Below are 14,896 nucleotides of genomic sequence, written 5' to 3' on the forward strand. Positions count from 1 at the left end.
GGCTACAAAGCCACTGCCATCATAGCTGGCAGGTATATCTTCAGTTGGAAATATGTAGAAATATATGTAAATATGTCGGTGGTTACATTTGTCCAGCGAAAGTTTTCCTTTTATGAGATACAAGCTTTCATCATCAGGACAGATAGTCCAGTGCATATCTGAAAAGCAGTGGGAAATCCCTCATAGAAAGGAGTAGTTGACAATTTCTAAAATGGTGGCACCGTGTGTTCTTTAGGTGGACAGGTAGTTGGAACAGCTTCACTGGAAATATCTTTGCAGATGCAGTAGTGACCAAAAACGTTTTTTAGATCTGTTACCATAGCACACGTTTTCTGCATTTGACAGGTCTCTGATACTCTAATCTCCTTCTTAGACATTTCCAATCTCATAGGCCATCTGTATGTGTAATACAGATGGCAAATAAACAGAAGATAATAAAGACTCTTTGTAGCTAGCTGAGAGCTAGCTGCACCATTGAGTCACCGTTTTCTGGTTTTTGAGGTCCACTGTATATGTGTTCTTGGCTGAGTGGAGTAGCACGGTTAAAACAATAGGTTCCCATTTGCCTTACTCGTTCCTTCTGAAGCTACGGTTAACTGTGCTTTCCATTCATCCCAACTTACAGATTCTTCTGCCTTGTTTTCTGTCTCTTCAATAATTGTAATCAAAGACTACATCTATGTGAGTGAATAAAGCAGACCATAGTCCGCCCATTTAATGCTGATTTCAACAGTCGCGTGACTTGAGTGCATACAACTAAGCTTTTACCTTCCAAAACAGCATCACCACATTCAAACTCTTTTTTGGGAATGGTCCCTAACCAGCATCTCTGCACTGTGTGTGGCCATTGCTGGAAGGATGCTAAGTCACTCAAGTCAAAATCATGCGAGGGCTTCACTAAGAGTATAGCAGTATGAATAATCACATGCCACTGCTTGGTCTGGTGTTCTGTCCCTGATTAGTTTATACTAGAATGGCTGTAACCAGAGGCAAAGCACCCTTTGTATTTACTTTCTCCTTACTCTATGGAGTATTACTCAGCCTTCCCTGGCATGAAAAGATGGGGAATGAGGAAAATGTAGATGAAGAAGCTGGATGAGGGGATAAGGAAAAAAGGAACAAACCCCCTAACGAAAAGCTTTACATTTCAGATGAAGTAAAGTCTGGCACTCATGCACACAGAAGTCTTTGTCCTTCTAGATCTCTTGGCACTGAACTCATTGAGGGGTTAGAAAGAGAGACAGGAAGAAGAAATTTCAACAATACTATATTTAGCAGTTCTCTCATCCTCTAAAACACTGGTGATCTGTGCCTCTGTCCCCTCTGCCAGTCAGGTCAGATTATTATCAAAGCACAAACAGGCTTCCTTTGATAATCAAACACAGCTAAAAATAAGTAATTAAACTTATAATGGAGATCAAACTCATCCAGTAAGATACAACTCTCTCCATGCAATCACAAGCATCTATCCTATCCAAAGCATCCATACTACCCCATCCACACCAACCCTTCCCTATATAACTTTGTCTCTGTCCGCAACCTAAAGATAGCTCCTTTTGGGAAGCGCCTTCCTTCCTTCCTCCCTGCAATTCCTACTGTGTCATAATAAAGATATTGTTGAAGTTCACCAAGGAGCAATTTGAAAGTTTTGAGTAAAAGCCATTGGGATAGGATTCATCCCATCAATTTAATTTAGAACCGATCAAAAGAAATAGTCACTTTTAGGGAATAAATTAGCCAATCTACTTTAGATACATAAATCACGTCCCAGGATGCATGTTTTTGCCCACTGCCTATAAATGGAGTCTAGGTGTCTAGTTCATATGGAGACGTGTTCAATGTGGACATCTGCATTGAGTCAGAGATCTGAACTGAAACAAAACCAGTGAAAAGAGATTATGTATCCCTATAGTAACAGTTTCCAACCTGTCTTTCTCAGAGATCTGTATGTGAGAAAGAAAACATGAGTTACGAACTGAAAATGTGTTGTTCAGGCTACATCCTTTGCAAAGCATGGAGGATCATGGGGAGGGGTATAGGTAGGGATCACTGTCTCCTAAGCAGCCTTTGGAGAAGCCCTATGAGGAGCTCCATATCAAGAGCTGTCTGAGTGGGTGTTCTCCCATCGGTGCAGCTGGTCCTCTGCTCCCCTGCTGTCTCCCTGCTGTACCTCAGTATCTGGAGAATAGCTTTGGCTTCCTCATTGCCTGCTGCCCTGCTGAGCTGTGGAAACCTCAGAGAAAGCAAGAAGCTGCCATACTCCACTGAGTCATTATAAGGCTATGAGACAGAATATCTCCCCTCCCTCATATAGACTTCCTGGGGAGAAAAAGTAGGATGAAATGAGTACCAGTCATCAGCTACAGCCGTCTCATTATCTGCCCAAACAGAAGTCAGGTTAAAACAGTTAAGGGCTGCCTGAACCTGATTCTCAAAGCAGCATGGACCAGATGGGAATGACTGGCTAAATTGTACTGCCCTTGCAAACCCAGCATATCCACTTCTGATCATAGATATTCTCAGCAAGTTCTTTCTCAAACCTAAACATATGCCTTCATACCAAATATTGCAGATACTGCAAACCAAACAAGCAGGCTTCATACCAACCAGGGACTTTATCTACTTAAAGGGATGCCTGTAGGTAACCAAAAAGTATTTTCTGCTCTCTTTGTGGTGGAAAAAAAAATAATCCCCAGCATATTCATTACCTCTTGACTTTTTGGAAATAAAGTGTGATTGTCAGGATGAAAAGACTGGAGATTGTAACCAGAAGGCTGCGGGAAGTGATTATTCCCCTTTATTCAGCACTTACACTATTGTTTGCGGAGATTAGATCCAGTTTTGGGCTCATCAGTAAAAGGAAGCCTTGAAATACTGGAGTCCAGTGGTGAACAACCAAGATGATTAAAGAGCTGGAGTACATGATGTACAATGAGAGACTGAGAAAGAGGAGTTTGTTCACTTGAGGAGGAGAAGGCTGAGGGGAGATCTTACGCTTGTCTTCTGCTACTTATGTGGAGGGTAGAGAGAAAATGAAGGTATGCAGTGACAGAATAAGAGGCAACAGACACAAGCTGTAACAAAAGAAATTCCATTTAGAAATAAGGAAGGAATTTTTCACAATGAGGGTGGTCGAACTGGAACAGATTTCCCAGAGGTGCTGTGGTATCTCCATCCTGGAAGATATTCGGGACTGGACTGACAGGACAGGGCCCGGAGAATCTGCTCTAAGCTGGCCCCTTTTTTGAGCGAGGGTTGGACCAGATAGCCTCCAGAGGTATCTTCCAAACTCAGCTCCTCCATGGTTCCATGGCACCAGTGCAACGTAGATGGCACATGAGATGCCTTAAGATCAAAGAAAGGCCAGCAGCGCCTTGTGGTGAAAAGACAAAATCTTAAATGGAGCATATCGGCTTGAGTCAGAACCTAGATAATTTTTAAGGAGCTGTTGCAGTCTGTCATTTGAAGCAAAATTATCACAGTCATGATCTTGCCAGAGGAGCTGTCACATATCTTCAGATCCTTTTCCAAAACTGTACTGATACAGGTAGCTCATAGGGACTTAGGGTGGGAAAACATGACTGAGTAACAGATAACCTCTTTTTAAAAAATACGTTGCATCCCCATTCATCTGGATTATCTGATGCTCTCTCTTTTAATCTAAATTCCTGCCTGATTCTGTGATATTAATAGGAATAACCCAAGTAAGAATATCTATCTTCTACCAATACTTTATGTGAATATTTGTAGATCCGGATGCTAATCATGCAGGTCTGACATAGGTGGAGGCATAATAACAGGTTGTAAGAATGGCATAAGCAAGGAAAAAAGAGTATTTCAGGGCATTGATTGTATACAAACACCTGTGCATTTTGATGAGAATACACTGATCTGTACAGAAAACTAAATCTTCAAAAATGCTGCTATGCCAAAATAATTTATTAATATTCATTGTTTCTATTTTAAATGTATTTTAATAGCAAAAAGAAAAAAAACAACCAAGGAATGCTTTTATATGTCAGTAATCACTCCACAAGAGGAAACAAATTCAGATCTGTGAGGATCCCTTTTAGTCCTTAGAGGGAAAAAAAAAAAGTAGTACTTAAGTTTCCAGTGAGCAAAACCAGATAAAAAGTGGAACCCATAGAAAATGAAAAGATCAAAATGTAACAGGAAAGAAAAATAAAGGAAGAAAAGACAGAGGGAGACAACAAATTATGTATAGTATTTAAAAGTCTGTATGGGCTTGCTCTATGGTCCTTGCTCATACTTTGTAATACTGAATCCTACTGTGATGTGCTGTGTTCTTTAGCTCAGACCTTCCTTGCCATGCTTAATGACTTCTACTCTTCATTTATTTTACTTTTAAGCCTTGGTTATTAGTTGAATACTATAATTATTGTAGGAGAGTCTAAACAGTAAATCCCAGTATTACAACTATTATAAGTAGGTGTAGCAGGCTGAGGGGGAGGAGTGAAAAAAAATTAGATGTAATGGAATAATTAGAGTGCATCAAGTAAATAAGCGAACAGTTATCTTTTTCTTTTGACTTTCATTAGGTAATATTAGGTCCATAAAGGAATCAACTACTGTAAAAACAAATTGCTTGGGTCTTTACCTAAAGTACTTACAGTGTAAAAGAACTTCAGGAACTTTTGCAGAGATGAAGAAAGAATTGCACATGGTCAACTTCAGTGTTCAGTGCGTCCCTCAAATAGGCATATTCAAAGGCTTGGGCTCTGATGCGAATCCCATGTCAGTAGAAGTGTTCAGGCTTCTAGAGACCTTGCTTAGGCCCTCGGAGAGTTATACGTGTTCTCTATTTCTTCAGTGGGGAGTGGAGAAGTTGTTGAGGGCTCACTAAGTTTTCCACCTCTTCAGTTTCCTTACTCATAAGATTTTCCCAGAGGAGAAGGCAATGTACAGACAGCCCCCTGCCCCATACGATGCTGTAACTTTCTAAGATTTGGGATTCATGTCTTGCTAAATATTTCTCATAGGCCGGCTGTCATAGATTGTAATGTGGAGGTGTATGCATGTACCTCACTTTACAGCTTAGAGGGAGAAAAATGGTGATGCAGTAGCACGTAGGAATTGACAAGTGGCAGTAGCAAGAGCAGTGAAGTGTTTTAAAACAGGTAATGCTGCCTGGATAATGAAACCATCCGTCGGGGCAGAAAGCCTGTATGACCACATACAGGTTCAGCTTGTTAGCCATCATGTTTTCCCGTGCTTGGGAGAAAGTGAGTAATTTGATACACGGACCACAGATTTAGAAAGTCTTGTTTCTGAAGTCTTTGGCCTTTGGTAGGAATGTAGCTGCTATTACTGAAGTATCATTGCCTCTCTCTGCAGAATCTCTCAAACTAAATGCTGTATATTTTCCTTTTCAAAAAGAAGGTGCTGTTTTGCATGACTCCCTACACTAAAAACAGCAAGCCATTTCTTCTGCCAAAAAATTGTTTATGGTTGTAATAGGAACAAAGGGAGGAATCAATCAAGGACGTAGAGGCTGTAGTCCTTATTCTCCAGTGACTCCTGCTATGACATGGAAAGAGTCACTCAACTTCTCTGTGTCTCAATTTCCCATCTGTAAAATGGGGTTAAAATACCTACCTCACAGGGGTGTTGTGAGGCTTTTTAAAATAATGTTTGTAAAGTGCTTTGAGATCCTTGGATGAAAGGTGCAATAAGAAATCAAATTATTCACTTTTTTTAGTGCAATACAAGAGTGCACTTCTGTTGAGATGGCTAAAGGCTTCCAGCTCTTTATAGCTATTCCACGTACTCTTCACTATAATTTCCCTCCTGTCATTTGTTACATCTGCTGGGAGTTAAAAAGAACAAATTTTGCGATCAAGAATATCTAAATTGTCATAGTATTGTGCAGATGAGGGCTAAAATAATCTGATATTCTTTTTAAGCTGTGTGGCATATTCCTTGTCTATGCAACCCTAAAGCTAACAGAAAAAGGATATATGATAACTTGGTGCGCTCTTCACGTAAACTGGCTAACTTGTGTCTTTTTGAGACAAACTCAGCCTCTTCACCAACTAAAAAAACTGCAGTCTGGGTCAGTGGTTACAAAACTTATGTAGGGGGTAGAGTAGGTGTTTTAGTCCTGTATGTTTTGCAGTCATTTATCAAACAGCCATTAAACAGCATAGTGTCAAGGTAGTTACTGAGTTAAAGGTTAAATCTTAGGAATTGTAGAAATGTGAAATGAAAGCATGATTAGATTTTACAGAGCTGAATCAAAGAAAAGGCACATAGGTTCACGTAGAGCTGCTAGGCTAACATACTTTCCAGAAGACCCTTAACTAATTCACAAACTAATTCAGTACTTAAAATTTCAGTTTAATAAACAGGTGACACAAGTGCTTCGCTGGAGCAGGCTCAGCATCCAACAGACTGTTATTGAGAAGATGACATAGTATACATAAATAGCCTTTTCATTAAAATTAATTGCTGCATGGAGATAAGAAACATGAGCAAAATAGTTGTTAAAGGAAGCAGATAGAACAAAAGGACAAAAATAAAAAGAGGAGGAATGAAACTTGATTAAAATATTTTGTTTTCCTGCCTCTCTCATTTGGGATTCATGCTTTACACTTTCTTCTCTTCCACCACCTTTTTTTCTTCTCCTTTTTAGGATTGAAGAGGCAGGAGAACTCAAAAGGGTATAACCAAACAAACAGAATAAAAAATATTATAGTTACAGCTTTCACCCAGCTTTACCTACTCAAAAGGAATTTACATGTCTTCACTCATACACTATGTGATTCATATTTTGATTTTTCACTGTTGTGGAGGCAGAGTATAACATATTCCTCCCATTGGTGATCATTTACATGACTCTTATTCTTGTACAAACAAACACAAAACCCATTTATTGAAAAACAAACCCTGAAACTTCTCAAATTTCAAAAGTTGGCTTGGAATAGTCACTGCATACCTGAAGAGTTCTCTGGATGGCTTGAGAAAACATGTTTTTTCCCTACTCTTTATTTCAGTATCCTGTTAGAGCTAGATTTGGACTGATTTCACCAGTGTTTGTAGATATCTCATCCTAAAGTTGAAGGCACTGGCAATTTTGGAGCTGTAGCTCACTGCTTCTTTAACTACTTTGATGTTCCTTCTGCTACATCTGACTGCCCATCAGGCATAGTTACAAGAAGCACCCCACAAAAGCAGCAGTTTCTACTGAACAATCTTCTTGGCATCAGGTTTTATCCTTAATATTTAAGTTAATGTGGGATTTTTTTGTACATTTCACTTTAGAAAATTATTGTTAGTGTATTAAAACTTCTGCTTTTCAAATAGCACAAACTAATTATCCAGTAATCCTTAACTGCCTAATTCTATGCAGTCATTCAAAATGGAAATTTTTCAAATAGGAAGTGTTAAGTGGCATCCCTTACTTTTACACTGAAAATCTGATACTCTGATATATTTAATTTTTGAGGGACTGAAACGTAAATATGAATTATGATTACCTTGAGAACAACAGCAACTAAAATAAAACCACCTTTGATGATAAATAGGCAACCCACTATTGACTTGGAATATCTTGTCGTGTAAAAATACCACACATCCTTCCCTATTTATTATCTTCCCACTGTATTCAAGTAGATTATATATATTATATAATATTTTAGCAATAGAACATTTTTTTCCCGTAGACGTAGCCTAGTCATCTACCAGTTCTGCTGCTTAACTACAGCCTACTATCATCCCAGGATCCCTAACCACTGTGTAGAAGGAATACTATCTTGTGGCTGAAATATTAATTATTGTGCTGTTGAGCTTTGTATTTAAAACTCTGATTTATTATCTTGTCCACTAACTAAAAATTATTTTTATCAAAAATGATTTCCTATCATCAAAATGTTAGTGTACAAGCCACCTACTACCTGAAATTTCCCGCTTTGGTTGGTTTAACCCAAAACATAAAAGTCACACTTTAGAAAATGCTACGTATTTAGGTGTACCAGTGTTGAAAATACATCGGAGCTGAAAAGATGCTATCAGAATTTGATGGACTAGCTCTTGAGCAGGTGTTAATTGTCCTAGCTCTACTGGTTTCTTTCAATTTGCACCAGCTGAAAAACTGGCCTAGCACATCAATGTAATGACAGATTTAGGAACTTTCTTTTCCAGTTGTGATGCAAAACATTTAAATATTGCTTGAGTAGCCGATTATCAAAACATAATTTATGAGATGTTCATTAGTAAATAATGATGAATGTATATGTGTTTTAAGAATGGGTCTAAGAATGACATAACTTCTGAGTGAACATGAGAGATCAGAAAATGCTCTCTGGATGATATTCATCTGACCAAATATGGATATCTTTAAGGTAGGCATCTAGTCTGAGTCCCTTTGTTGTCAATGAAGAGAAACAGGCATGTCTAGTAGTTATTAATTTTATTCTCAAGCAGATATCTTAACCAGATCAGGTGGACTGTATCCTTAAAGTGTCTGCTTCTCTTTCTGACTGAGGACGGGAACACGGAATAGCTTACTCAGGTACAGATGCCTGCCTTGCTCATGTCTAAAGTTAGGTGAGATGAATCGCACCCTCAGGGCCTCACATTGGCTCCATCTTATTAAGTTGTCCCTCTGTTATTCAACAGTTACTAAAACAAAGCTAAGTACAATGTGGTAACTCTGCACCATTGTGTTACAATACACAGGACGGTAGATAACAGCCCTATCATACATGTATGACCATATAATTTGGGCTAGCGTATTGACTTAAAATTACATTGTGCATATAATTGCTTCTATCTTCCTTTCATGTAACAACTCTTTTAAAATTCTTACTTCTCCACAGTTTGCATAGTTAAACTGAGAGACCTTGATTTCTACTGATGGATCCACTAAGTAAAATGCCATTTTGATCTTTGCATATAGTTATTGGTTATCTAGTGTTGATGGTGTGTATGGTGTTAAAAAATTGACAATTTCCTGCTTGGTGTATATTCTTTCTCTTTTGGTGAATGGTGTTCATCAGTAAGAGAATAAATCCAGTAGTACTCACTCCTTTGCCATCTACCATATTTACAGGAAATACAGGAGTGAGAAAAGTTGGAAATACAGGCAATTCTGTCTTATTAGTAATATGATTGTAATAAATCCCATAAAACTGTAAATATAGAAATGAAAGGAGAAACATAAGTATTTATGCCATAATATTTAGCAGCGGTAGTAATTAGCATTTTGATTGCATTTTTCTTATCGGTTCTGTGAAAGAAATTCATGTGAATAGCAAATAAACAAAAATAGCCTGATGGACTATAGAGAAATTCGCTTCACATGGGCCTTAGTGTTATAGAATTGCTGTATGATTAACAATATTTGACATGCAGTTTGTTTTCTGTCCGTGCGATTGCAACAACAGTTCCAATTGTAGCCACTTTTTTCTTTTCTTTTCCTTTTTCTTTCTTTCTTTGTTTCTTTCTTTGTTTCTGTTTTTTATGCAGAAGACCATCAAATGAATTGTCACAATACTCGAATAATGCAAGACACAGAAAAAGACGATAACAATAATGATGAGTATGATAATTACGATGAACTGGTGGCCAAGTCATTGTTAAATCTTGGCAAAATTGCAGAGGATGCAGCATACAGAGCCAGGACAGAATCAGAAATGAACAGCAATACATCTAATAGTCTGGAAGATGATAGTGACAAAAATGAAAATATTGGTCGGAAAAGTGAGCTGAGTTTAGATTTAGACAGTGATGTTGTTAGGGAAACAGTGGACTCCCTTAAATTATTAGCACAAGGACATGGTGTAGTGCTTTCAGAAAACATTAATGACAGAAATTATGCAGACAATACTTCACAGCAAGATAATAGGAATATGAACTTTGTAATGCTAGGGAAGCCTGTGAACAATGGACTTACAGAAAAAATGGTGGAGGAGAGTGATGAAGAGGTGTGTCTCAGCAGTTTGGAGTGCTTAAGGAACCAGTGTTTTGATCTGGCTAGGAAACTCAGTGAGACAAACCCGCAGGAAAGAAGTCAACAGCAAAACATGAACACTCGTCAGCATGTCAGGCAAGAAGATGACTTCCAAGGAAGAACACCAGACCGGAATTACTCTGATATGATGAACCTAATGAGGCTTGAAGAACAGTTGAGCCCCAGATCTAGGACTTTTTCTAGCTGTGCAAAGGAGGATGGTTGTCATGAAAGAGACGATGATACCACCTCTATTACTTCAGATAGGTCTGAAGAAGTGTTTGATATGACAAAAGGTAACTTAACCCTGCTTGAGAAAGCAATTGCTTTGGAAACTGAGAGAGCAAAAGCCATGAGAGAAAAAATGGCAGTGGAAGCTGGAAGGAGGGATAATATGAGATCATTTGAGGAACAGTCTCCAAGACACCTTTCTGGAGATGACAGGAAGCCTAAACCCAGTGACGGCCATGTCAAAAAGCCATATTATGGTAAAGGTAATATTTCTATATACCGTATGTTATGTCATGAGAAAGTGTGAGCTAACGTGTTAAGTTTTGCATAGATTTCTGAAATGCAGTTATTAATTCCACAAAATGGGAACTTTATTTAAATTGTAGTAGTATGACATGATTGTAAAATAGCATCATGCTGCGATTATAAAATAAAAGAATTCATTCTGCAGTGTTAGAAATATGTACAGTATTTCAGTGAATATCATTTGGCTAAATTAAAAAAATAACTTTTCAGGGAAACAAAACAATTAAGAGATCATGTTGAAAGAGGCAAAGATTTTTCTCAAGTTTGTAATATATTTTATAGTAATAATTAAAAAACAATGAAGAGAATTACATTGCAAACTATATTGGAGAGTGGAGTTTCATGTAGCAGGTAGTCAATCAGCTATGAAGTGCATATTTTACAGATTGGATTGGGTAGGTGGCATTGTGACTTATAAAATTATCATCAAATGACAGTTATTGATGAAGCCTCTCCCATCTAAAATGTAGAATTGCCTGATAGAAATTGAACAGTATCAGAATGACCGATAACATAAGATAGGGGCAGTGACTGCACATTAATTATCTTAAGATAGTAAGGTAATGGAAACCATTTGCTATGCAAGGCATGGTGTGGCCTGGGCTGAGATCAATAGCAATTTCTTTCTTATGTGCATTCCACTTCACTGGTTTCATTCCATTGTGGAAACAGTTAAGGTGCTGCCTTGACCATAATTCAATACAAAAGAAAAAAAAAGAAAAAAGAAAAAAAAAAAAAAAGAACGGACAAAAGGTTACCTTTAGAATGCCTTTTAATTTACGGGATTATCATGGTGATGGTGTGTTTATATTACCACACCCCTCTTTAACATGTCTACATCTGTACATGTAGGGCCATGTTATATAAAGTGTTCAATACCTCCTGAGACTCATTGAACACCCCTGATTCCCATTGACTTTAGTGGAAGTTGAGGACGTGGTATTTCTTGGGAGATGCTAAGCAGGGACTGGGTTCATCTTATATATGTTGTAAAAATACTTGGTTTCCTTTCTACAACTGAGATGGTGGGCATTTTTCTCCTTTTTATAAATCCCTGTTTTGAAAAAGTAATACCCTCAGATCTACCTCTGACATTCAGGTAGGCAGACAACATCCTGGTCCAAGAAAGGTTTTGATCTTTTTTTACAAGCCTTACAGACAAGTAATGACCAGTCTTTTAGAAAAGCATGGAAATTACTGATGTCAAACATTCTTCTGCAATGTATTTTAGTGAAGTTTTGTTTGTTTTAAACACAAATATATGGTCCAGTGAGTGCTATAGTAACTTCGGGTATTTGGGGAAGACAACTTTATTCAGTTAGTGTATTCCTGCATAGCCATGTGGATGTTGTGCTAAATGTTGTTCGCATCTGACCTTTTGTAGGTACATTTCCCTTTGAATATAGGTCTCTGATAAAACCACAGAAAACATGGGAAACCAATATTAATTTTTGAACAGCTTTTTAATTCTGGTGTTGTCCAGCACTTCCAGTCTATGTATGCCTGGAAAAGCATTTACGCATACAGATCTGCTGTCTCCTATAATTTCTGACAGTAACGGAAGTATGGCCTTCCTATTTCAGTAAATTCTAGAGCTTCTTTGAACCATCCTTTCTTAGGAGCTGCAGGCTGAATTGATAACAGGTCCAAACCCCAGCCAGGGACTAAATATTGTGGTAGTTTGGACCAAGAAACTTTGTGGAGTGGATCGTTCTACACTTTTTTAATAAAGGAAGAAAGAAAAAATTATTCCTTCCTTACTTGAAAAAACATAGGAACATTCTGGTAGTTGTTGAGAGAGGAAGCTTTAAGTAAGACAGTTTCTTATATCATTTGTTCTCCACTCACACATTACCTTCCAAATACTCCTGGGAGAGAGAGCCACAGAGGTGTATGATATGGTTAAGTGGAGACTTTTTGGGTACACAAGTTTGCAGTGAGAACTACTTTCTGGCTTCAGGAGTTCTGCTTTCAGAGATCACGGAAGCAACTGTTAAGGGACCACTAATCATTTTTTTCCCCTGCCATTTAAAGCCTTCTAAACAGGCTTTCTTCTGAAATTTATGAATTTTAAAACCTTTTGAGTCCTCTGACAACCTTCACTCAGGCAATACTCCCATTCTGGCAAGGAGTGAGGAAAGGTTACAGAATTAAATAAAACTCTGCAATATTTCTCCCAATTAGCAGAAGAGGATTTACAAAAGAGTATCCAATGTTTTGTATAAAGTTGTGGAAAGTTTAGTCAAATGTCTTCCATTAAAAGCAATGGGAAATTGTGCAAGTACAATTTTATGCAAGTTTTGAAATCATTAAGAATAGTGTACAGCATCTTTTCTGACTCACTAGACCATAAAGGCTCTTAAGGAACTGATACATGCTATAACTTCATAGCATAGACTTGAATACAGAGGAGGATTGGCTTGACACTGTAGGTTTTAAGTGTCTGAATCCTCAGCTGCTCTAAATTAGGATACCTTCACTGACTTCGGTGGAGTTCTGACAATGTGGAATAGCTAAACTTCCTCTAGTTTGAAGTCTCTGAAAAGCCATTATGGTCTATTAATCATCTACATTTTTTGCAGTCCTTGAATATTGTTATATTTACATAATTTATATTTCATTTACATTACTTACTCACTTATCTAATGATTTTACACATCCCAAAGTACTTGACTTGAAGAGTTGCTTAGAGTTGTGTATGTACGTAGCTGTGGGCTTGCTGTTCTAGTGGTCTCAGCACAGGCCTATCTGGCAGGAATTCAAATCCCTCCTCTGACATTTGCTCCTTCTGTGGCCTTGGGTTTAACTTCTTGATCTCTTTGCTTCAGTTTCCTGATGTATAAGATTACGGTCTTTCCAGGAGTGTTGTGATAACTGTATAGCACTTTGGAGATAGATTTGTATGTGTATTTATTGTTAAAGAGCATAAAACTGTGTTCTACAGTCAACATGCAAGTTAAATAAAATAAAACTTTCCTAATTAGGGATTGCATTTGCAAAATACAAGGTTTAGATATCATAGTAAAATTTAAGAATGGATTTAAGACATGGAGAGTCATTACAATGAGCTAAAGAATTTCTCTAAAATGAGGGTGTTCTGGGAGAACTTGGAATGTAAAAGTATATGTATATATAAAAGCTACCAGAGGGAAATCAAGGAAAAATACGTCCACAGCTGAATGTGAACTCTGGATTGTATTGATTCATGCTGAAAAAAACGGGTTGTATGTGAAGTTCTGCAAGTACTGAAATATCCACTGATTGTACTGAGGGTTGCATTTTTTGAAGCTGGGATGGAATTTAATGTAAGAAAGACTTAATGGAAAACAAGTAGCAAAATCTTTTTTTCCAGAGATGAAAGCATAAATACTGAAGCAGAGTAATGACAACAGCAGCATAAAATACTTAAATGAGGATAGCTCAGATTGGGTATTGAAAGGAGGATGGACTAAAAAAATGGAAGAGGGATGTTGGTTGATCTTGAGCCAAAATGGTAGCAGTTAGAGTATCCTGAATTTTATTCCTTTAATACTAATATGAAAATCAGCAATAGTCTCCAAAATCTGGCAACTGTGGTCAAGATGTTAAGATGTAATTTGTATCATGTGCTGGGCTGGAAGGGTAGGGATGTTATTTTACAGATGTTCTGTTAAAGGAAACAAGCTGAGGAAGTATGTGAGAAAGTTCTAGTTCAGGATTAATCTTACTAGCAGTTCCACTACATTATTGGCAGAAAACTTTATTTTGTTGAAAAAATGTCTATTTAGACTTTTCATTGATTTGTAGACAGAAGATCTAACAGCATTCAAAAAGATCATTAACCTTTTAAGCACATGAATATTCAAGCATTATATATGCATGTTTGTAATGGCCCAGATTTTCACAGAAGGGGATACTTTCAGTAATTCTGGTTACAATGTTTACCCCACCATAATTTATTGAAGAGAAAGGAATATTTACATAATTTCTACCACTTCATAACGAATTTAAAGAAAACGACTCGTCTCCTCAGTGAACCTTGGAAAAGGGATTTATTTGTGCTGAATCGTTGAATCGTTACGCTAGAGCTGGGTTTGCTACTCTCAGGATATTGAACTGCTATGACAGTACATTTGCAGACCTTAATACATAAGGCAAATAAGAATGTAAAGAAGGGGAACTCCAACTAAACAGTTTCCAAATGACCTTACCCCCTTGAGCTGATGCTTGCCAGCAGAACATTGATTGACAGTGGTATGGCTTTGCTATAAAAAGGTCACTTTCCAATCACTGTGAATGGGTATTGCTGTGATCATAGGAGCCTGCAGTCTGAAAAGAAGATAACGGGATAAAAGTGACAGAACTGTGTTAAGAAGTAGAAGTTTTTTATTTTTCTTCTGGTTTTCATAA

At 37.6% G+C, this 14,896-nt stretch overlaps 1 protein-coding gene across 19 annotated transcripts in view; it reads left to right on the top strand.

Moving 5' to 3' along the window:
* Positions 1–14,896, top strand: part of MYT1L (myelin transcription factor 1 like) — a 312,013-nt gene that overhangs the window by 217,608 nt on the left and 79,509 nt on the right. For 12 of the 19 annotated variants that reach the window (XM_030037591.2, XM_030037592.2, XM_030037606.2 and 9 more), the window contains one exon: positions 9,487–10,464. In XM_030037591.2, the coding sequence (XP_029893451.1) occupies positions 9,487–10,464 (978 nt within the window). The remainder of the gene's footprint in view (positions 1–9,486; positions 10,465–14,896) is intronic. The other 7 variants (XM_030037597.2, XM_030037608.2, XM_030037601.2 and 4 more) reach the window with 1 other exon arrangement.

The sequence above is a fragment of the Aquila chrysaetos genome, chromosome 15 (assembly GCF_900496995.4).
Source record: "Aquila chrysaetos chrysaetos chromosome 15, bAquChr1.4, whole genome shotgun sequence".
Classification (NCBI taxonomy): Eukaryota; Metazoa; Chordata; class Aves; order Accipitriformes; family Accipitridae; genus Aquila; species Aquila chrysaetos.